This window comes from Ruditapes philippinarum, unplaced genomic scaffold (assembly GCF_026571515.1).
Source record: "Ruditapes philippinarum isolate M1 unplaced genomic scaffold, ASM2657151v2 ctg482_1_1_1_1, whole genome shotgun sequence".
NCBI lineage: Eukaryota > Metazoa > Mollusca > Bivalvia > Venerida > Veneridae > Ruditapes > Ruditapes philippinarum.
Window position 1 is genome coordinate 1 of NW_026858977.1, and position 24677 is coordinate 24677.

The 24677-nt window shown below is 31.3% G+C and overlaps 1 protein-coding gene and 1 long non-coding RNA gene across 2 annotated transcripts; both read right to left on the bottom strand.

Annotated features, from left to right (window-relative positions):
- Positions 1–349: 349 nt before the first annotated feature.
- Positions 350–2757, bottom strand: LOC132754815 (uncharacterized). Its single transcript, XR_009629132.1, has 2 exons — positions 1644–2757; positions 350–1532 (listed from the first exon to the last, which is right to left on the bottom strand). It is a non-coding gene; the product is annotated as an uncharacterized LOC132754815 (long non-coding RNA).
- Positions 2758–2765: 8 nt separating this feature from the next.
- On the bottom strand, positions 2766–13741 carry LOC132754833 (uncharacterized). The gene is made up of 5 exons (XM_060745560.1): positions 13104–13741; positions 10281–10439; positions 8428–8842; positions 6981–8015; positions 2766–5626 (listed from the first exon to the last, which is right to left on the bottom strand). Exons 1-5 carry the CDS (start codon positions 13653–13655, stop codon positions 5094–5096), a joined length of 2694 nt encoding a protein of 897 aa, XP_060601543.1. The 5' UTR covers positions 13656–13741; the 3' UTR covers positions 2766–5093.
- Between the last annotated feature and the right edge of the window lie 10936 nt (positions 13742–24677).

Consider the following 24677-nt stretch of genomic DNA (forward strand, 5'->3'; position numbering starts at 1 on the left):
AAAAGGGTATAAGTTACCCCTATAGTAACACTTCATCTGCCCGTCCATATCGCCTTGAATGATGTGTACCATACTATTAGAGCATCGCCAGGAATCCATTGATAAATCTATGTTGCACATCATGTGCCTCGCCTATCTAGCGATCGGTCTACCATTCTAACCGCTCGCCACATGTTTGCATTCGATATATGCCTTTTAAAATTTGCATTTGACATGAATGCAGTGTTAACGACTATGGAAATACAGAGTTATTTCGTGTGAACATCATGCACTTTGAATGTTCATTGGTACATACTGGAACTTCTTGATACATGACTTCAAGATATCAAATGAATAAATCACACGTATATACGATACAATAATTTTATTCACAAAAAAATACATGTTACATGTAGAACCAATTGAAAGATTCCTACTCTGACCTTTAATTTGAATAATAAAAGATTTAACTACAAACATTGACGTGTGCTTTTTTTTGTCAACAAAAAGTTGTGGTTAAAATTCTTATGATATCCACTGATCTAATAATAAGAAAAAGACAGAAAAAATCTTTGCATGTGCTACATTGTATACATTTCTTCTTTCGTATATAATTAAACATAGATGAATGGTGACATATTGAAGTTTCTGATGATCACAACTCTTAGTTTGAATTATTTATTTATGTAATAATTGACAAGAAATGTCAAAATGACACATATGCTCATTCATTACCTATTTTAATGGAAAGTACTTAAGAATAAGTAAACATCATTAAAGTCACAGATAAACTGATTATGTAATGGTATGTATTTGTGAATTGGAGTAAAAAGTAAACAATTATCTTTTAAGAATTGTATTTTTACGACAATATAAAAAATTATTGTCTTTTCAAGTTCAACATGATACACAATTAGTGATTAACATTTGAAAGTCGATACAAAAATATACAATAGTATCAATTAAATTATCAAAGTAATACATGTAAATATATCTGCGTTAATGTGACGCTAAAAGGGAAAAGTAAAAATGAAAATATTTAAAGAAGAATAATTGACAATATTCCACAGGTGTTCTAATAAGCAGCTCTTATATCAGACAGGCGACTCCCGCCAAATACCAGTACTGATAATCAAACTTACATTAGTTCATATCTGTACCTTCTTATTCTTCTTATTTATTTGTTCATATTAGTGACTGAGGAAATTCGGTGATATTACAGTAGTACAAAAGAATATACGAACACAAAATATAAAATAAAACATGGTATCAGAAAGAGTAAACATAATACAAATGATTCCGGTAGATGAAATCACAATAAAACAAAAATACGGTTCTAACACGATTATCAGACTAGACATTTTATTGTAGTTTTCAACACAAGAGAGAACTGTAAGTAAAGCTCTAATAACATAAAAGGAGAAATAACTGATGTAAGCCAACATAGCAAATATTTTAGCCTTTACTTCCCTTTCATTTCATAACGTTCATATATCATTGTAGTTGTATAACACTGATCGCTGACCCTTTCCACTTGGATTCGCATAATGTCACTTTAACCTGTATGTTTATATTCATTCCTCACAGTACGCACTTCAATCATGTGTCTTAAGTCCCATACAGTGTATAAACGCAACACTCCACAGTTCTTCAAAATTTTCAACCTTCAGAATTAAAGGTTATACCAATATCATCTTTAAAAAATTTAGAACAGAAATGGAGAAGTCTCTTGCACTCATATAACACTTGAACATTGCAAAAAATAGAAAATATGAAAATAATTTCATTAAGACAAATATAATAATTCATAACATGCTTTTCAGTAGATAACTGACATAATATATATATGATGGAAAAAGAATCAAAATGCAGTTTCATTGAAGTCCGATTAATTCGAAACGCAGAAAAAATAATATGAATACATTAATACTCATAGCTGAAAAGTTTAGAAGAAACACACTCTTTTGTAGAGAAAATGACAGCAAACACAAACATATCAGTACTATCATGTTAAATTGAAATAAAAATTTTAAGAGACATGAAATATATAGTTAAAAATATAAAAGACGATAGCACATATTATCAGATTATATTTCTCTCGAACATGTAACTCACGAAGTTCTGGGTGCCCACCCAGTAAAATTTCGTTTGATCTTGAAATGAAGCTTATTTTTCTGAGTTAGTCTCAAAGCTCCGGATTTTCCTTGATTGTTATACATTCTGCGTTCTAATACCTGAGATCTGAGTTGAAGGTAGAGAATTTCTTAATAATCTCCGGCCGAGGTGCCTACTCAGTAAAAGATTGTCTTTTTTGAATGGAAAATATCATTCGCGTATAAATGAAAATATGATAAGTTACAAAAATAATCAAACACAGTTGTTATCACAGGGATGATGTACATAATTTTGCAAAATGAAATACATTAAAGGACAAAACATGAAAATGTAAGATACTATTACACAGTAAGAGCTTTCATCTATTCAAAACAGAATCGCAAGTATGTATCAAGATAGCATTACATCACACGAATGATATGAAAAACATTAATCAAATTTACACATAGCTTATGAAAAAAAATGACACTAAATTTAAAGTGATCCTTGTCATGATCCTTTAAAATGTTACATAATGATAATAGAAAACAAAAATAAATTACACATTGCTTATGTAATTCAAATAACAACTAAACAAAACAGATATATTACTTTTGCATTTAAAGGAAAAATTATACAGAATACACCACGTTCTTACATTTAAGAAGTAAATTATCAAAATGTCTTTATGGAATATAAAAATTAATCATCGAAACTTGAAAGTGTTTTCTGATTTAAATAACATTATTTAGAATTAACATTTTAGTGGTATGATATAGGAAAAGAAGTATACCTAAATAAAGAAGTGTTTTGCAATTGTTTACAAATAAAAACCATACAATGATTATGTATGAATTGCCTTCTTACAATAATGTCATTTTGCCGTTATGAATAAAGTTTTAATTCATATGCTACTAAAAGCAAAAAAATATTTCGTAATTTCTATCTGTATTATGGTTGATATGTGATATGCAAGGAAAAGAATCCAATACCGGCTGTCGTCACAGAGATGACTATCTAGCTCTCGGGGTAACAGTTTAGTGGAGACTCGAACATTGCTACCGCCGTAAACAGTTAGTCCGGTCTGTACAGACAGTTGGTGTAAGATCCTTATAATCATATAATAAAAAAATAAAAATCAATAATAAATATAAACAAAACAAATGTAACAAGACGACTTAAAAACCTTTAGCAGGACAAGCACAGACGGCAGGTTTTATAAATATTTGTACAACTTTATATACATAATTCTAAGCATAATTCTAGGTATAAACGACATATAAGTGGCTGCTATTCTAAATTATTATTGTAGTGAAGAGTTGGTTTATCAACAGATATGACAATTGAAAGAGTACAATTAAAATACTGTTAAACAAAGCTTTAGGAATAAAAACTACACAAATTAAAGTGAAATAATTTCTTTAAAATCTCGAAAAAAAAACTTACAATGTTATCAAATAATGGATTAAAATGTTATGCTCAGATGAAAATAGGTATGTGCGATAAGTATACAGTATGTAACAGATTGTCCTAAACAAAGTAAACATGCGTTTCTTGTTAAATAGTTATTACTAAATGTTGTCAAGCCACGTTCAGACTTATAAAACATGATCTGCCTTTAATGTTAAGGCGATGTCGTTTTATTTTGGTAATTGTTCGCATAATGAAAAGTCAAGACTCAAGAGTGATATACTTCTTATGTTTCGTTTTTCGTTAAGATTGCCACATATCTTTGAAGCGTATTCACGTTTTGACTATGTTTTAAACATTACTGTACATACATATTCTAATAATTGACTACATGAATGCTGTTGTAATAATATTCATACTTGTTCTGAGAAATAAAAAACTCAAATCTTGAAACTATTATCAGGTGAAAATATCATTATTTTGGCGAGTGTTCAAGTTAAATTAAAAAAAAAACTTTATCTTTTGTTATAACTGTTTTCAATAATAAACATCACAAGAATACTAGTAATCAACAACCCTTTTTTTACCTAACTCTAAAACCTAACTATGTTTTGATCCAATATATATAAATATCATTTGGAAAGAATAGGTATAACTCAATTTATAAAAGTGTGGGTCATTCCTTTTTTATATTTAGGCAGTTTTCATAATTTATTTCTAAACATTTATATATTTATTATTGTTCAATTGCAATTAAGTAGTCAATCTTTTGAAATATACAACTAATTTATCTCAGCTTCACAAAGATAAAATGAGCATGATGTCACTTTAAAATATAAAACGAAGATAGTAAAAAATATGAACATAAAGTAAATAACAAAATCCATAACTTTCTTTCTCTCTACTGTTAAATATAGCCACATTTTTCAAAACAAGGTAACTTAGTAATAACAGTAGATGTTGTTTTAAAAAGTGTTGATGAATGAAAGATTGGTGATCTCGGACGCCATTGAGCTAACAAGGTAAACACAATACTATACAGATAATGTTTGCATAAAAATAATGACATTATATTGTTTGTACATGACTTGACTGGACATTATCTTGCATTTATCGACTTAAGTAGCATTTAGTCCTTTAGTGTATTGAAATGAATTGCTAGACATATATGTTACATGTATATTTAAAATACAAGTAAAGGTAATATTTTTAATGTGCAAAAAAATGACAGAATGTGTAATTTCTGTTACCATAAATTTACAACTTTCCTTATGAAGCGAGATAATTTCTGCATATATGCATGTTTGACTAATCTAAGACAATCTGTTTCAGTGTTTGGATACAAAGTGCATTATAAGTTAGAGTATGATCAATTAATTTGTTCTCATTAACATCAGTTTTATTGATCTAAACAATTTCAAGTTTTCATTGAAAATAAACAAAAATAGTGGCGTGGCTGCTTTTAAATTTAAATGAACAGTTCCAAAAACATGGTAGAGTAAATCTATGTTCTTCCGTTAAGAGGGTTTCAGCGCTTATCGAGTGAAGAGTAAGAATTTAATCTATTAAGTCTCAAAGTACAAGTGAGTGAATTATTGAAAAAAAGTGATTCATTGATTGTCCTTTCTCCTTTTCATCTCTTCGTACATTTGCATTATTAGAGGAAAATGTTGATCCATATCCGATTTCATTTTCGTTACTGTGCTCGTAAGATTACTGAGATGTTTATATAAGTTAGCAGTTTCAAAACTTTTTAATGAATTGACTCCACACGCCTGGAGTATAGGTAAAATGGGTGTAACAATGGATGTCCCGTAAGATGTTCCACCTTCGACCATACCCACGCAGATATATTCATCTGATCTTTCCATGAAAACGAGAGAACCGGAGTCCCCAGGCTTTGAGAATCTATTCCCTTTTGAAAACCACTTATGTGGCATCACCTCTAGCTGGTTGTGTAAAGTAATCTCATGGTTCCCAACATTAGCCCGATATGTCAATGTTCTTACCGTAGTTGCAGGTTCTTTCATGATAAACTGTCCGGTGGTTTTATGTGTTGTGCTTCCAAGTTTAACAACGGGTACATCATTTAATACAGACACATCGTGTGATTTTCCACTATCAAATGCCATATCGTCATTTCCTGTAAAATTGTTATTTCTTTAATATTAAAGCGTTAACATAGGTAAGATTTTGAAAATATAACATTTAATCTAGTAATGATAAAATAACAAGAATAAAGATCAACAAGGCAAAGGGAACGTTCACAGGACGCCGACCCCGGACACACCCAAGCGGGACACCCAGAAGGCACCAAACAAGTACCTGGAGTGGACACAAGGGCGAAAAGAGCGGGACATGTAATGTGAAATAATATATAACAAAAACAAGCCCATAAGGAAATTAAAGGGAAAAGGGCTGTACGGGTGAAAAGGTGGGGGTAAAAATGGAAGGGGGGGGGGGTAAGAGAAATACCTACCGTCAACGACAATCCAACAAGACAGACATCACAAAACATGTAAACATACAAAAACAAGTAACAATACAGACAAGAAAAACACGTGAAGGAACACAAAGGGGTACCGCCTTGGAACGGTCAGTGGTAGTTAAACCGTTGGGGAGTTTAAACCGGCTTTAGGCGCGCCAAACCTCACTCTTAGCCCCAATATGTTCCTGAATGACACGAAAATATATATAAGATTAATCCCCGCCAAGTGAAATTCTAACAATTCGACGAAATAAATAAAACACATACAAAATTATGTAAATATGTAAAAAAAGTTACTGCCTAATGACCATTACCAAAGTACTCGATGCCTTAAAAGAAGGCAGAGCAACAAGAAAATCACCTACAAGGGTCCGACGAAGCAAGGCAGAAGACGAACATTAAGATAATTCAGTCCCCAAAGGGCTTTAAGAACTGTCCATCATAGAGTCTCCCACTTGGTCCGTCAGATGTAATCAAAAGAGGAAAGCGTAGCGTCCAACTGTAAAAGGGTTGAACACCAAGCATGCGGTATGCCTTAAAATAATTCGGTCATAACCTCTTTTAATAAACCGTTTGATAATTTTAGTGAAGACGGCAGAAAAATTGCTAGAACCCATGATCCTACGAAGTTTGCAAACCACATCTCCATAGAAGTCAGGCTTGGTAATACCTTGTCGTAAAAGATTTTTTAAATTGCAATTAAATTTTAAAACTAAGTCTGAATTACAATGGTAAAACTTAATAACAATACTGTATGCACGGTGGATATACTATACACACGACTCCCTGGTACTTAATAAAATACCATCTCTAAATACAAATTATTGTCTAACTGGCCATTAAAAAACTTCAGCAGACGGATAAAATTGAATTTGTGTCCAAGGATTAGAAGGCGTTTGATCCTCATTTGGCCGATAAATTGAACTTTTAAATAAAAAATTTGACTGTTGTCTGCATGAAAAAATACTTATAATGTTTTTAGATATTCAAGTAAAGATATCGGTCATACCATGAAACTTTCCTGAGCTTGGACGGTGTTCTTCTATCTGGAACAAGGCGATTTCCATTCCACTCTGTTCAGATTGACCTTTGGTATAAACAGCCTCAACGAGTCGCCCTACTACATTTGCTGTTCCACCTGGATGAGTAACACCTTCGACAGGATGAAATGTTGGCCACTTCATCGAGCCATGTTGTTTTAAATCACCCATCCACTCGTTGCTCAACAGAACGTGTGCACATGTTAAACCACAAAGACCGTATTTCGGATGTTCTATGAATCCACCAAGTGTTCCAAACTTTTCGCACGCTACGCTTCCTATATTGCAACCCATCTTCAAACCATCAGATATTTCTCCGCCGGAAGGGATTCTTGGATGGGTCATGAAGCCGCCCTCCCTAACATCTATCGGAATACCTTCATAATGGTCATCGAAAGGTTCTTCATCAATAGGTATGTAATTCTTTGTATGAACAAAGAGAACAATACAAGGTTCTCGAATGATCGTAGCCTTACTCGTTCCATAGAATTTCGACCTCAAAGCGCTCGGTGCAATAATAGATAATTGTCTGTGTTTCGATAGCAACATATCAGCGTGTTTGTTTATACATTTCTTTAGATTTTCTAATTCCTTTAGCTTCAGATTTTGTTCCATAAACAGTTTGTTTTGTAAAACTTCTTGTCCCTCTAAACTGTATTCTCCTATTGGTCTTATCTTATGTGAGTACTGTTTTACTGTTCCCATTTCTGCTCGAGATAAAGCTGCTTTGGTGCAAATTACAAATATAATTTTCTCACTTTGATCACTCTCTTTATAATACGACGGTATAACCTGAACAATCTTTTCAGATTTGTTTTTGATTGATGCAGCAAGTTCAGTGCAAATAGTCTTTATTAATTTCTCTTCTCTGCCAAACTTTTTACAAATTTCATTAAGTGCTTGCTGTTCAGGGAAATAACGACTTTTTATAAGACGTTCAGCTATTTTCTTGGAAAACTCTGTATCTTTACAAAGGCATTGTTCCCAATCAGTCTTCACTTGGTCTAAATAAAATGTAAGAAAACGTATTCTGTAGGAGCGTTACAAATAATATATCTTGTCAGTGTGAGTTTAAATTACAGGTGTGCAGTAACTATGATCATATACATTCCCATACCTATCGAGTAATCCCTTGTCCAAATGAACAAAAGTTATTGCAGGTTGAACATAAAATTCAAGTAAAGATGCCTTATTGTCCAGTATCAGTGGCGACAATGGTATTGTATTGTATCGTTCAAGATAAAATTGAACGAGGTCATGTTTTAATTCTGAAATATACGATAAAGTTGTAAAAGTTTTGAAATTAAGTTTAACATTCAATATGAAAGGATAATTAATATTTTAATAGTTTTGTAATTTATTCATATAGGCAAACATGCAACTAATTAGGTTCAAAACTTAATATTGAGTACTGACCGGTCTTTAATTCGTCGTAAGACTTCTCAGGAAACAAAGATTGCATGGTTGTGTCGTTTGCTTCATACTTTATACGTTTACGTTGGGTGGCGCCACTATCCATTTCCTTGTTCTCTGACATTTTCGTTTTTTTCACGCTCTCTTGAAGTTCGTGGATCGTTCCGCGTAGTTTTGAAATAATCGATTCTAGCTGACAAAGTTTAATGTTTCTGTGGTCTCGTGAAAATATGTCATGGCATCCAGAAAGCAGATTTAACCTTAATTTTGGTATGGTCGTACTTTTTTGAATGCTTCTCTTTTTATGCTTTCCTCTTCGTCTTGCCTTTTCCTCGTCATCTTTTGTTATTGAAAGTATCAATTCGGATAAAACTTCAGTAAGTGTCTGTGTGTTGACAATCAATGTATCTGATTTAATCTATTATGATATAAAATAAATAAGAATTGTTTTCTTCTTATATTAATAATGAATATTGAGTTTGATCTTTAAAGACGTTTTTGGAGTATTTTATGCGCATCGTAACGCGCTTGCCTAGGACGATTATCACGGATAATTCAAAAATTCAAAAGGAAGGTAGTTGAATTATACTCGGATAACTGTTTCAAAGTTCGGCTACAAACAAATAGTAAGTAAATAATACAGAATATTTTAAAAGTTCAGGTAGGGAAAGCGTCAAATAGAATAAGAGGGTCGTTAAGACAACATCAAATAAAGGATTTCTCCTAACATTAGTATGACAACATTGATGATGATTCCGCGCTCATTACCCCACCCGCTTGTGGTAGTGAAAAAAAGTGCGTCGCCACTTGATCACTGGTGGACAAGTGGACAAAGGAGTTTAAACTGATATTTTTTTTTAAATATTGAATAATTTCTGAATACTTGCTTACCGTTTTCGTATGTTAGTCGAGTGAATAAATAATATGGCCTTATATAACTTGTTTTAAAACATGTTCAGTATCATTTAATTCATACAACATCAAAAGAAATATAACAATTTATTTCAACATGTTTTTTTGTATATATAACAATGCATTTGTTATAACACTCATATTTTTTAGAAAAGCGTGGTTATTTTAACATTTCGCGGTAAACATGGAAACTGTCCGTTTAGAAACAAAATCTAACGAGTCAACATGTATTTTTTTAATTCACCATAAAATTTTATTGATATATTAGAAATGTAGAAAATGCTATGACATAAATTTTCGAAATCTTTAATTATTTGCAGAATTCATGTTTATGTGTCTCATTTTTGTTCAGTTAAGAAGCATGAAAAACTATTTTTTAAAGAAACATGTTCAGGTTATGTGTCATACAGAACCATAAGATAAAGCTAGTTTCGCATAAAATTACGCTTGTTGTGTGTATTACGCTATCTTATACATATTGTATAACACAGTTTGGCTATTTTTACAGTTTTGAGATATACGGTTACCATGGAAATTGCCATGTTACAAAGTCCAAGACGTCAACATATATATTTATAAAAAAAATTTATTTGCTATTAAATTTTACTTGTCAAACAAAAATTTAAAAACAATTATGAAAGGACTGAATTTTCATGGTAACCGTATAAATGTGTTTTACTCAAACAACAAATATTGCCACCATATTTGTTTTAATTAACTTTAAACAAATGCATTATTTATCTTTTAACAATAAGTAAGTACAGGTTCTATGCTGTCTTTTCTAATTTATCCGAATAGACACATAAAATACATATCTAAGGCAAGAAAGCATTAAATTTTGCTATATTCAGTATTAATTGTGTCCATTAACCCAATGCATCGGGAAAATATCACAACTTAAAAATAACAGTCTTCATTCGTTACATTTCAATAGTTGTCAATACCTGTTCGAGCTTAGTTACAGCTTGTTGTGCTCCTTGGTTATGCATTAATACTGATGTTCCTTTTAGTAGTTTTATCATTTCTTTTAAATGCTCTGTGAACTGCCAATCTGAAATCGTAAGACTGTCACAGTTGCGATAGTATTTTTCAATTTCCAAAACCTGAAATGAAGATTCATTACAATATTAATTATTAATTCATCCGTTGATCAAACATAACTTAGAAAACTAATCCTACACAAATTAATTCAGTAGGTATTAAATTTACTAAACTGATTAGTAAAGACAGACGGTGTTAGAATTAACGATATATATTGCCTTTCGATCATACCGACACAACTAAAAGATGTTTTTCACAGAGTAAGTATTACCTCTCCTAGCCACCATTGCCTCATAATTCATTCACTTTCATGAGAAATGATACCGAAATCTTTTCAGAGTGGTGTTTTAATAACATTTTGCTGCATATGTATAAGGACTGAAAATTCACGTAAATCAGCAGTCCATTTTTTCATATTTTGTCAATTATATTATTTATAGAATATTGACCCTACAAAACATTGCTTCAATGTTTGGAGAGGGGGCAAATATTGTTAAAATCGTGAACGCTCTTTAATTTAAATATAGATTGTAGTAAAGACAAAACATCAGCATTAATATTATCTTTGTTTTCTATGTAAGAATAGATTTATCAATAAGACAGAGCTTATTTTGAATAAATATTTTAAAAAAATGCATTTTAAAATATGATGATTATGTTGATTGTGGATTAGTAAACTTCCTGACATGATCTTTCTGACATGTTTATTTGACATAAACTTAGTCTACAAACAAATGAAGTACATGCAATATTTTAGAAAACAGAAATAAATTAATCACATAACAGAACATACTCGTTTTTTGACAAATTACAAAATATTAAATCCTACAATAAAATGAGTGCAAATTTATAAAAAAAGATAATAAGCATTGGCAATGGTCAACACATACACTGGAAAAGAACATAAAAACAAAGTAATTATACATAAATATTGCTTATGGGTATTGTTAAGACTATTCTAAATAGAGATTGCTGATCTTACACTAAAAAATAGTGTTTCATTTTCTATTCATTGTATGAATGGTGTACGTATTGAAACCAATGTGATCCGATTGAAATATAAGTTGTCACTGGAGGGACATAGAAAAATTATAGTGAAAATGTGTTTTAAATTGGAAAGTTAAGTGTTTATGAAAAGACGAAAAAAGGAAACTAAAATAGAAGGGAAAGGGGAAATGAAAAAATACATGCGTAGTATTAAATTGACGATTACTGCTCAATAGCCATATCAACATTATAAAACATATAACACAACATCTTGGTGCGTGAAAAATATTGAGCAAAATGAATATACTATTTCAGTAAACGTGCGGATAATTTTCAAGGTATAAATGGAAAATTCCAATGTTCAACAACAACAAAAAAGAATAGAAAGGAAATAGAATAGAAATTCCATGAATACTTGAATACCCTCATTTAATGAAGTGCGCATATGGCAGATGAAGGGAGATAACAAAAGTAGCTTTATATGAAGTTGCATTTACTTCCCTTTAGTAAAACTCTTTCAAGTTATTTATTATGTAAGTGAATTAAATATATTTTATAATGTATTTTATAGAAAAGATTTCAGATCGGTCTCCACCTACTGTATCGTGGAGCTGAACTCAACCAGAGCACTACTTTGGTCATAGAAGATACATTGGCGGTCGGGAGTCTGGAGTGCCCCCGACTTCACGATGAGACCTATGTAAATGTGGCGGAGGTCACAGTTCCAGCCATCTTATATATATAATTGAAGCAGCAAATGTCGGTATCTATTATAAGCATTTTAATATTGGTAAACATCAGAAAGATGTTCGGTATAAATTGTTTGTGCGCGCATCTATGAAAATTGTAGTAAAAAAGAGATATCAATGAAAAAGCGAGATGTTCATGAAATATAAAAAAAGGTAGGCAGGTGGTACGAGTGAGAGTCATTTATTTTCTCATTTACCCAAATTTCAAAAAGTTTTTCCCAAAGACCTACTATAAATGAGAAATCAATTAACGAACAAGTTTGGACTGCATTTTTTTCGATCAAAAATGTAAGAAAATATATGGTCAAGCGTAGAGTATTTAAAAGCGAGAAAACCCGCTTTAATTTCATTAAGTAAAACAATTAGTGTAAAGAAAGCTTTGGTATTCTATTATTCAATATTATTCAAAATCGCTATACAAATTTTATCTCAACAACTCGGGATAGTAATTGGTCTATAATAAGGTAGGCCGAGTTAAGAACCCTTCTTTTCTCGAGACAGTCAGACAGTTATCAATCAAGAATGATTCATTAAACAATGAACAGTATACCGGGAGCATGAGAGAACATGCAGATTTTAAGTTATAATGAAATAAAAGCTAGAAATTGCCTTACCCTTACTTGATTATATAATATCATTTTATATTTCTGAAGCAGTGATTGGAGGATTTAGACACGAATCGACGAAAGTACAAGGAAATATGCCTCACAGTCTTGGCCAGGAGACGAATTTGTATCTTTGAATTATTCATAAAACTAGGAATTATGAATTTTATCAAATATAGAATAAAAAGCCTATGCCACCTGATTAACAAAAGCACCTTCAAATCTTGGCTTTAAAAGAAAAGTATACTTTGGTATGTCACAAATATTATAATATCATAATCCTTAAGTAACAATTGGAAAATTGTTCAATAAAATTTACAAACTCGGGATATTTCAGTATACTTTCAAGTAATATACATAATAGCTACCAAAAGATTTTTATTACCTTGATATAACTGTTGTCCTTTTCAATAAGGTCATCAGAAAGGATCTTATCAAACCTCTTGTTGTTTATAATAACATTGATAAGGCCATTCAAGTCAACATCTTCTATTTTCCCTATCCCCTGATACTTGCTCCTAGGTAAATAACATTTCATCACTTGGAAAGCGTTTGTAGTCCACAGTTGGGCATTTGTATTGCTCCAAGATGGTTCTGGTATGCTTGATTTATTATATCTGAAATTTTCTCTGATTTTGTCTCTAATGATGTTGCAGCTGCCATTTGGACATCGGCGTAGTTGTCTCAAAGATAAGCTATGGAAGGAACAATGTTTTAGTGAGCAGAGCCCGGTTGAAGGACATTCCAAAAGGTTTTCGATTCGACATTCTGAACAAAGCTGTTTTCCAATTAATTCCTGAAGAATAATGCAATGGAAATCATTTGTTTCTTTTTTAACGATGCCTTGTAACCCTTCTTTTGTTATTTTCAGGGCTAATCCAAGCTTCAGATATTCAGAAAACTTCTCCTTCGACAGTCTTGATATATAATGCGCCATTACGCATCATACATGTTTCCTGTAATACATGTAGATATATTATTATATAACATTCTTAACTTTCCAGGCACATGATATATGACTGTTATATCAATTTTATAAATCAACTAAATTATCGGAAGCTGTCATTATTGTGTAAACACCATGATCTGTGTGACAGGGCTGAGATTGAAGCACATAATTGTGTACATAACAGTCGTCTGTGTTAAGATGGGGATACATTATTGTGTAAATAACAATTACAATAACAATTGTGACAATGTGTACATGGGCATATAGTATTGCTTTTGTTTATAACAATCTTTGTGACAGGAATACATTATTGTTATTATAAATATATATAAAACAATCCAATCTTTGTGATAGGATTTAGATTGGAATACTTTAATTTTATTGTGCGTATATATAACAGTTTTGTAAAAGGGTTTACATGGGAAAACATGATCATTTTTATTGTTTATGTAACAATCTTTGTTAAAGGGCTTAAATTGGAATAAATTTTGTGTGTATACTAGGGAAGTCGGCGAACTTTCTTATCTAGTAATTAAAGCGGCTGTAAACAAAACTTAAACATTTTATTAGTTTTTTGCAACTAATTTGTTTTTTTAAAACATCTGCTTTTATCATGCTCATTCTTATTGAATTAAATTATTTATAGAAATAAAACATATTTTGCATACTGTATGCCTTAAACTTTAAGATGCGTACGATATTCTTTTTTTATTTCACCCCTCCCTCCACACGCACACGCACGCACCAACACACACACACACACACACACACACACACACATCAAAACAAAAAACAGTTCGATAGCCATAGGTTTGTGTTGTAAGCACACTTACGGTGAACGTCCGGAATTTTTCAAAAAAGGACTATTGGCATAAGAAATAATAATAATTCTAGCGTTAAAAATGAAACTATGTACTTATATTCTAAGTAACGTCAATGAAAATAGCAGTCAATCATTCTTTTGTTCCGAGTAACGTGTTTTTAACACTTATCTGTGATATACAGCCACATTCGCAACTTTTAGGCCCTTTCCGTCAGTCTTCGGATAAGGACCTCGAACACGATAGTATGAATACACAGAACGGACGCGGGATGCGGTATTTCGGTCTAACCTGCGCTAAGGAACTAAACAAATAGTGTTTTAATGCTGGGAGTTGTTGACAAGTTTATTTCCAATATATGTAGTAAAAGTCCATCTAAATTAAGTGAATTCATATGTACAAAAGCAAACAATACATTATTTATATATTTATTATTGTGGTTGCACATAAAAACCAACCTGTTGACATTTAGTCGGATTTTGTTTAAAATTGTACATCAGTTGGCATATTTAAATTACAAATTGTTGTCAGACATATTTTCAACCATAAGAGTACCGAAACACACAATACTGTTCTTTTGGATGTCAAATATATACATTCGTTTTACATTATCTCTGTTTCTGTTTACATTTCAATCTGTATTGTTTCCGAGGTTATTATAGATAATAGCCGAGGTTGTTCCGATTGAAGCAGCCAACGGTCACCCTACATAATTAAATCCAACGTTTTTTTACACGTACAACGGCCAAACCTTTTCGAGCATTAGCGTGTGAAGAGAAAAATCAATAATTGCCCTAACGCGACCTAGAGTCACTGCTACACAACTATACCTGTGTATTTGTCAATAATTATTACACGGTGATAAGGCGTTTACCACAACCTTTCCGCGCAACGTCAAAATACCATACTTCTGACCGAGACACCGTATCTTTCTGTCATACAAAATGGATGTCAAGACTGCATACGACAAGAAAACAGATGACAATTTGCCCAAAACAATGTAAAATCATCGAATTTTTCATTCCATCGAATGTGTCATTTAATTTGAAGCTTATTGCTCTTTACTACATGCAAAATGATTCACTATCTAAGTCAAGATAGTGAAAACAGTTGGGACATGCTGTGAAAAATATTGCTTTGATTGCGAAATTTAAAACTTTCTAGTACGTTTAGTTCATATGACTCATCGAAATGCAATATAGATATGTACATTATTATCGTTTGAACAAGTTACACCATTTTCATAACCTGTTTTTTGTATATATGGTATGATTTTCATGTTTCCACGTGCATACTCTAGGCACCGTACAACTTGAACAATAGTAAAATGTGGATACCGCATTATTCGTCCTTAAATCACTGCATTTCTTTTCTTTTCTTTTTTTCTAGTAACGTCGATCGACGAGAGATATTTGCATGTGGGGTTTATACATTTGAAGAAATTCGAAAAAAAATATATAAAAAAATCAACTTACTAATCTATTGAGACCATTGCACTTATCTAACTGGTATTTTGGATTTCGACCTTCAAGTCTTCCATAAAATAACATTTTCTTAATAAAAAAGAAAGTGAACAGTCTTCTTTCAAATAAAACATATTTGTAAGTAGATATGTAAGTTTCTTTAAAAGTGTGGTGCATAAAAAACAATGCCTTATTATCAGTCAAACGGAATAAAAATGCGCTGTAAGAATTCAGTGGTGTGCGGTGCTCAAATATGCATCTAAGTCACATATTCCCAAAAATTTACAATAGAAACACACCCTTTTGTGTGGAACTTTATTTTATGCTTAACCATTACATATATACGGGCTCGTCAGGTCATAGCAAAAACACATCGTCGTTAAAGCATAAGTACAAGTCATGATGAGGTCGACATGACCTTTTGTAAACACTATTTCTTCGAAATATGTGATGTTCTGCGAATTATGTTGTGCTAGATTAACGATGAAATGTTTCAAAAATTCGATGAAATAATTAAAACGTTGAAGAAAGTTTGCATTGTCTAACAGTAAGATATTTTATAAGCTATTTCCTACAATTCGATTAGCCAGCCATAACTATTTTGTCCAGGACGGGCAGAAGTATGATATTTTGACGTTGCGCGGAAAAGTTGTGGTAAACGCCCTATCACCGTGTATTAGCAAAATGTAAGATAAGAATAAACCCGCGAAAAGTAATTTACGGATAGTGTTTTTCATTGTCTTTCGGTGGTTTTGTGAAAATTATGATTATAGGATTAATACAATACAAAATTTTATTCAGTATTAAACATAAACATATGAGGAATTTTTTTCAAAAAGTTTCTTTCAATTTTATGAAAGCACTGTTCATAATCAATGAACACACAATGCAGTTTTTTTTACCGAACTTTAAAATTTTAGCTATTATAGAATATAGGATAAATATACAATCAATTATCGATTTTCCTTTTTGAAATCCGAAATGGCTTTTTGTAATCTTTTTGTATAATTTGGCCCATTTCGCTTATCGATTAAAGATCTTGTAACACAATTTTTTATGGTTTTATATCTCAAATATGATGCTCAAATTAAGATTTATTAATTTAATTTTGTAAGTTTCAAAAAGCATTGTTTATATAAGATATTACCGAATTTAACATTTCATGTAAATTAAGGGAGGTAATAAAAAAAACAATTTCTATAAAGTCTTAGTTAAGAAATGAATGCATATATTTTAATGATTACATATAATATGTACAAATATTTGCAGTACATATTTTACATATTCTTCTATGTTTGAAAATTGTTTTATAAGCATAATTATATACATATATACATGTATAATTTCACCTAAGTGTGGTATACAATCCCAATTACAACATACAGGATCTTTAAGTAGAAATTGTGAGAAAATATTTGCTATTTGCTATATAAGGTAATTCCACGATAATTTTTTGCATCATTAATATTGCATTTTTGGAAGATTGAAGTAATATCCCCCACCAGCGCGGGTATTTTCCTGTATTTAATATTCTATTATATAAATTGAGAGTAATACTGGTGAGATAATGTCATAAGTCGATATGAAGATTTCGCCTGTTATATTATCGATACCTGGCAGTTTAGTAATATTCTGAGAAGAGGTTGCTGCGCGGAGTTCTACTCATGTGAAGTTCATATCTAAGTCTTCATTTTTTGTATTGTGGGAAAAGTCCGGCTCAGGCTGATCATTCAATAATGGCTCCCCCAAAAAACTTTTAAAATGGTTATGTAATTCATTTCGGCCTTTGTCTGTGTCTTCTTTAAAGATTTTTTTTTATTTTTATACCAAATCTATGTTGTTTGTTTGTTTGTTTGTTTGTTTGCTAAGTTATTAACATGTTCTCTTCTTTTCTTTAATTAAGCGCTTCGCTTATCGCTTTATCCATTAGTTCGGGAGTGTATAAAATTTTGTTGCATTTCATCATGTTTTGCTCTATAAAACTATTTCTAGTTGTTTTAAATTCTGGTTTAGCGTTGTAACAATTAATATCAAATCAATTACTGCTTACTTTTTTACTTCGATTCATTTTTTGCAAATTTTTCCAAATATTTCTAATGCGTTGTCATATACAGATTCTGTAAAGTTGTTTATCATTTTGTCAATCGGACTGCTTAATGCATGGTTGGTAAACTATTCGATATATTGATGATTATTTACAAGTAAAATGGTTTCCTGCGGGGAACATTTTTAATGATATAAAGATATTTCATTTAACTATTTTTCAACATTGTTTTGGGGGAGGGGAATAAATAAACGTTTGTATCAGGAATATATTTGACAATAATCGATCAATATAGAAGAAAGTCTTTGGAAACTGGTGACCGTTGATGACCGGAGAAGGTCGAACATAAAACAATTATTTCTTTTTAAGAAAATGATTAAATAGGCCTACCATTTTATGATAATTCCAAGCAAAAAAATAAAATAAAGTTAACACACAAGTTTACGCAGAAAATATCTCTATTTATTATGGCAGATGCCACTACGAATATTTTAATTTTGTAGATTTTCAGTATAAACAATTTATGGTTTGTAAAATTTGAGATACATATATTAAAGAAACAATGATGATTTTCAAATACATCATTCAAGTTTTTCCACCTTAAACGGTAAAACAATTATAGAAAATTAGAAATATCACGTAATAGTTTTTTGTTCTTAATTAGGTGTAATTCTGACTATTTCCTTAGAGGTAATTCCGTAACGTACCGACAAACGGTATTTAGCCAGGTTTTCGAAAAGGTCAATTAACCAATCGTGTACGGTTTACATATCACATGCTCCTCCATGTATCGATAACAGGTCACGTGCTTCTCCATGCCTCAAAAGATAAACGCGTACCAATACCCTGCGGTCTCCAGACCGCAGGGAATAAGACGTGTGCGAAACGCCTCGGACTTTTCGCTATCTCATTTTATTTCAGTCGATTTATTTTCGTATTCCTGCACATCATTTTTCTGCGACTGGGTTATTTTTGTATTTTCATTATGCTAAATGTTAACGGTGCGTGATCCGAAAGTTCATTAAATTCCCGTACAGAAAAAATGTGAAACGGTTTCAAAATCACGTTGGTTTAGTAACAAATAATCAACCATGCTTTGTCCTCCACACGAGCAGTATGTAAAACAACCTTCGTCACGGTCATTTAACAAACGGCCATTGACTATTTATAGCCCGATAGCGATACAAGTGTGACGATTGTTCTCTTCTGCTTATATTCTGAAATGATATTTAATGGTTTTATACCTAAATTGCCGATAAGATAAGGTAGCACTCCACACTTAATTTCCAGTTTCTGCCGTCAATGTCTACAAGCAATATGTCTGATAAATCTGATCCCAAACTACACAACCTGGAAAAAGAAAACACATTTTGTTAAGAACAAATATGTCATAACATTGCAAATCTGTATGTGCAGCAGTCAGGCAGTTAAAAAAACTCCAATTCATTCCATAAAAGACAAAAATCTACAGTGTTCCGAGACCCAAAACAACATATTTCGCCCCTCCGGTAAAAAATACCTGCAAATATACGGGCTACAGAAACTCTGCCACTGCTTTAGCAACAGTTACTCCCTATACATGCAAAATATCACAATGAAATAGGTGCTTGGCCCTGTAGATTTTTTGCAATTGCTGAAGGTTTGTACACCCGGTAAAATTACTTGTTTTCACCGAGCATGCCGTTTAAAAGCAATGTTTACAAACAATGGCGGCCATGACATCTATAATTAACAGCACGTGATTTCTAACCATGTTTTAGAAAAGATCATATTACATGTCACAAAAACAAATTTCATGCTGAAAATGCACTTTAAAGACAACCAGTCATTTAAATCCACAATAGTCACTATATCCATGAAATCCTCCCTGGCCATTCGAAGCAGTGGCTTCAATAATTGTAAACAAATATGTTATCTTGTGTTTAAAAGTAGAGTTTGATCTTTTATAAATAAGTACACAATACATGAAAATTAAATGATTATTTAACAACTTATTCGTAGCAATTATTTGTGATAACGGGCATATTTTATTATTTCTAAAATATCAGAACAATTCGTCCTTAAAATCATTCGAACTCAATGCCATTCGTACCAATATTCGACCCATTATCAATATCTCTTGGATGCTTGATTTCTTCAACTTCAGTAAACGATCATTAACATTAGCTACATTATTGGGTATAAATAGAGCTCAAAGCTGCGGACAGTCATTCTCTGCCCAGCTGCCCAAGTGTCAACATCGCAGAAATAATATATATATTTTAGATTAATTACTTGGAATCTTGCACTATTTACAAGGTTTATCAAATGCATCAATTTAACATTGCGTTAGGTGTAATTGTTAATAATAAAGTATTGAAAACTCGATATCCAAGTGGTTATTATATATATTAAATAGCCTTAGAAGTGACACCTCAATTTTATATCAAGTTCAAGAAAAACTTATTACTGTTATAAACACTTATTAATTAAACATGATTCCAAAGTTTAAACAAATCATTTTTTTTTATCTTTGTAACCAATCAACTGGCAACGTAGCCATAAGAAAAATTATATATAATTATAACATCTAGCCCGTGACGTTACACAAGTATCTATTACGCGACGCCTACTATTATCGACCGCGTAGCCTTTATTTACACGTTTCAAAATTTCGACAATATTATTTGACTGACAATCATGACGTCATTCCCTTGTTCTGACCGTACTGTATTTTTAATAGGGTACAGGTAGGTGTCCAATATTAACGTGTAAGTGCAATATTAATTGTGTAACACATTAATATTAGCATAGCCTGGGATTCAGGCGTTTATTTTTTGCTTATTTATAACATTTTATTTATAACTATTTTAATATTTAAACACAAATGGGACGTCTTTTGCAACGATAAAACTGGATTTCAAACAATTTTTACATATTTGAAAAATTGCCGTTTACCATTAAGTCTCAATAAAGTACTGACTGAAAGATTGACTATTATAACGGCCGTTGAACAAAAATTGATAACTAGAAATGTCAAGGATAAAGTGCAATAGCTGCCTAAAAATAGACTGTCCCACTTTTTTATCCACTGATTGTAAACGATATATTCCGGAGAGTGTCTATAGAATTGATTGTGATTTATGTGGGTAATTGATTATACACATAGAATATACTGTTATATTGATACAATTTATGGCAAACTCTGAAATTGTTTTGACTTTGAAGAAACTGCACTATATCACATTCAGACAACAGGATTTGTCCGTCATTTTAATAAACGACCGAACGTTACAACGTTACGAGTGTCGCTGTAACAGTGTTATTGACTTTCATTGCAAAGTTTGTGTACAACCAGTAATTGAATTGTGAACATTAAATATGGGACAAGTTATTAGACCTTTGTTTTAAAAATAAATGGGCAAGTTTTAAATCTGAAGTATTTCAAGTATTTAAGTATACGGACAATTTGACTTAGTTTTTCTAAAAATCGGCAATTTTCAATTATATATAAATGTAGTGGTGGGGTTTTCAACAAGAAACACCTGGAAATGTTTATAGATTTATTCTATAAAGAATAAAACCTGTAATAAAATAAAACAACAATAAGACATCACATTACAAAACTAATATTTTACAAGACAAATAAATTTCACAAAGTACATAATACACCATATAATACAACAATTCAAATTACAACTAGAACTCCGCGAGTCGGATGTGTCGCCTTGTGAACAATGTAGTTTAGGAGAAATGGCCAGGACAAAAATGAAATATGAAAAAAACAAAGGGCAATAACTAAAAAAATAATAAGTGCAGAGCAGCAGTTTCTGTGCACTGTACTTCTTATCAATAAGATCTATCATTCTATGATGTTTCAAGTCCATAGCTTTCATACTTGAGGAGAAATGACCAGGACAATAATAAAGTAAGAAAATCAACAAAGGGCAATAACTCAAAAAATAAGAAATGCAGAGTATCAGTTCTTATGCACTGCACTTTTTCTTAATGAGATCTATCATCCTATGAAGTTTTAAGTCCATAGCTTATATACTTAAGGAGAAATGGCCCGGACAAAATTAAAGTATGAAAATAAACAAAAGGCAATAACTCAAAAAATAAGAAATGCAGAGTACCTGTTCTTGTGCACTGCACTTCTTCTTAATGAGACATATCATCCTATGAAGTTTCAAGCCCATGGCTTTTATACATTAGGAGAAATGGCCCGGACAAAAATAAAGTATGAAAATTAACAAAGGGCAATAACAAAAGAATTAGGAAGTGCAGAGTACCGGTTCTTGTGCACTGCACTTCTTCTTAATGAGATCTATCATCCTATGAAGGTTCAAGTCCATAGCTTTTTTAGTTGAAGAGTATTGGCCCGGACAAAATTAAAGTATGAAAATTAACAAAGGGCAATAGGGCCCGTAAGTCTCGTTTACTTTCACTTTCGATTTACCACTTCCGGGTACATCGGCAGACTTATTTACCGTTACGCATATAGGTAACCCGAAGAACTCGAGAGATATAGAAGTTAAATTTGTTTCGGTCCGCTTCAGATTTGAAGGAATGGAAAACACTGGTCAAAAAATGCAGGTAGGTCAATTATCTGACAGAAAAACGAGGGATTTATAAAGTTAAATAAAACTAGTTTATTTTCGGATAGTGACAATTTTTTCGGATGTTTTGTCAAGGTAGTGAATTCTAGTTGTTTAGCTTTTAGTATTGTTTTAAAACTACTGATGTGAGAAATTTATTCAAAACATTTTAACTTATTGAAATAAACAATTGAGAAACACTTTAATTTCTAGTGTATATAAAAGTTATACAAAATTCGGACATTGAACAGTAATTCGGATATTTCATCCCTTCCATTTTATCAAATTTCAATTACTTACATTAGTATAATAAACCCAGGTCCCAAGTAAGAGTTTTGATTATTAAATAATTAGATGGATAGATCATAGATGTATGCAAAGTTCCATTTCTAACTATGGAGAATAGTATCATTTTAGGCACTAACAGTAAACACTTATTTTTTTATTCTCTTCCTTTTTCAATTAGATATACATGTTAATATGGTACCTAGCAAAATTATGATTGAATTAAAAAAATATAATATTTGAATAAACCATTTCAGATGTGTAGACAGGAGGTATATGACAAGTACATGTATAGAATATACAGTTCTTCACTATGGACCATTAATCAACTGTTTGCACTGCCTATGATCCTGAAATATCTATACATCAAAGGTAAATACATGTAAAATAATTGATTAATTTTTAGTTGAGATCAGAAGATAAACAATTATCAAAATATTTTAATATTTTTTTGGATTTCACTGCATGATAATTGATAAGTAAATAAAACATGAAAAACAGTCATGTTTCACATTGAAGAAGATCAAAATTTTTGACTGTTATATATTACATGTATGTGTTGTTGTTTATCTTTAATGTTTATTTACGTCAAATATGAAATTTTCTGTCAATCATGTCAAGCTTATTAAGTTTAATGTAAATATCATTTCTAGTGTTTTACTCAGTGAAATATATTCAGGTCTAACATGTTTATTGATTTTTCATTCTGCAGATAAAAAGAAAAAAGATGAAGGGACTTTGTCCATGAAGACCTTTATTGCAACTACTATCTTCCAGTTCCTTAATTTGAGAATGATATCAGAGAACACACAGTTACATTGAAATATTAGTTTAATATAAGCCACTGAGAATAGTCAAATGTACTTTCCTGAAGAAGATGAATGACATGCAGCACAAAAATCTTGATGTAAAAGAGTATGATTTTATGGTATTTGACACTATGATTCCATAATGTAGTTATCTTGTTAATGTCACAATGATAGAAACAGAGTAAAATATCCACATTTCATTGCAGTTTTAAGTATTAAAACTAGATGTTCTATAAATACCAAAGTAGAAAACACATCAGAGATAAGGATGTTCATGGAATCACAGTATAGTCATATGTCATTATGGACATTAAATATAATGAAGTAAAGATGAAAAAAAATAGCAAAACTATTATATATCATCTACTACTAATATTGTGAGGTAATCATTGATAAGCTCACAAATTTGCATTCAAAGCTTTTGATATCAAGCTGACCATTTTTCAACTAGAATATGTTTATAACTCTATGATAATTTGTTCATGTTAATTATGGTAATTTTCAACATCTTTACATTTGTAAAAGGAAACATTCTTATTCTTGTATAAGTAGACTTTCACAGTGTAAAGGTACATAGTCCAAATAACTAATAATAATTTCAAGTGCTTTCCTGAAGTTTTTCTTCCACTTGAATATCAGTGTGATATATTTGCAAAGCAGTGCACTATAAATTATGTAAAAATAAAAGTTTATCAAACTTATGAACTGTTTTTGTTTTTTTTTGTTTCTACTATTTGGCATATATCTATAGCAGTGCTTGATCATAATGGTTCATCTGCAAAATAAGTGTCACTGTGTACTTTAAGCAATGGTTAGATTGCTTGAATATGCAAGCATTGACTATAGTACATACTATGCATGTCATTTGAATTTTGTCTGTCCTGAAATCGAAACAGACACTATCTAAATGATATTGATGAAAAGTTCTTGACAGCTCTTCAATGACTACATTTATACATGGACAAAAGTTAAAAGCATTCATTGTGTGTTTTTTTTTTAAAAAAAACATTG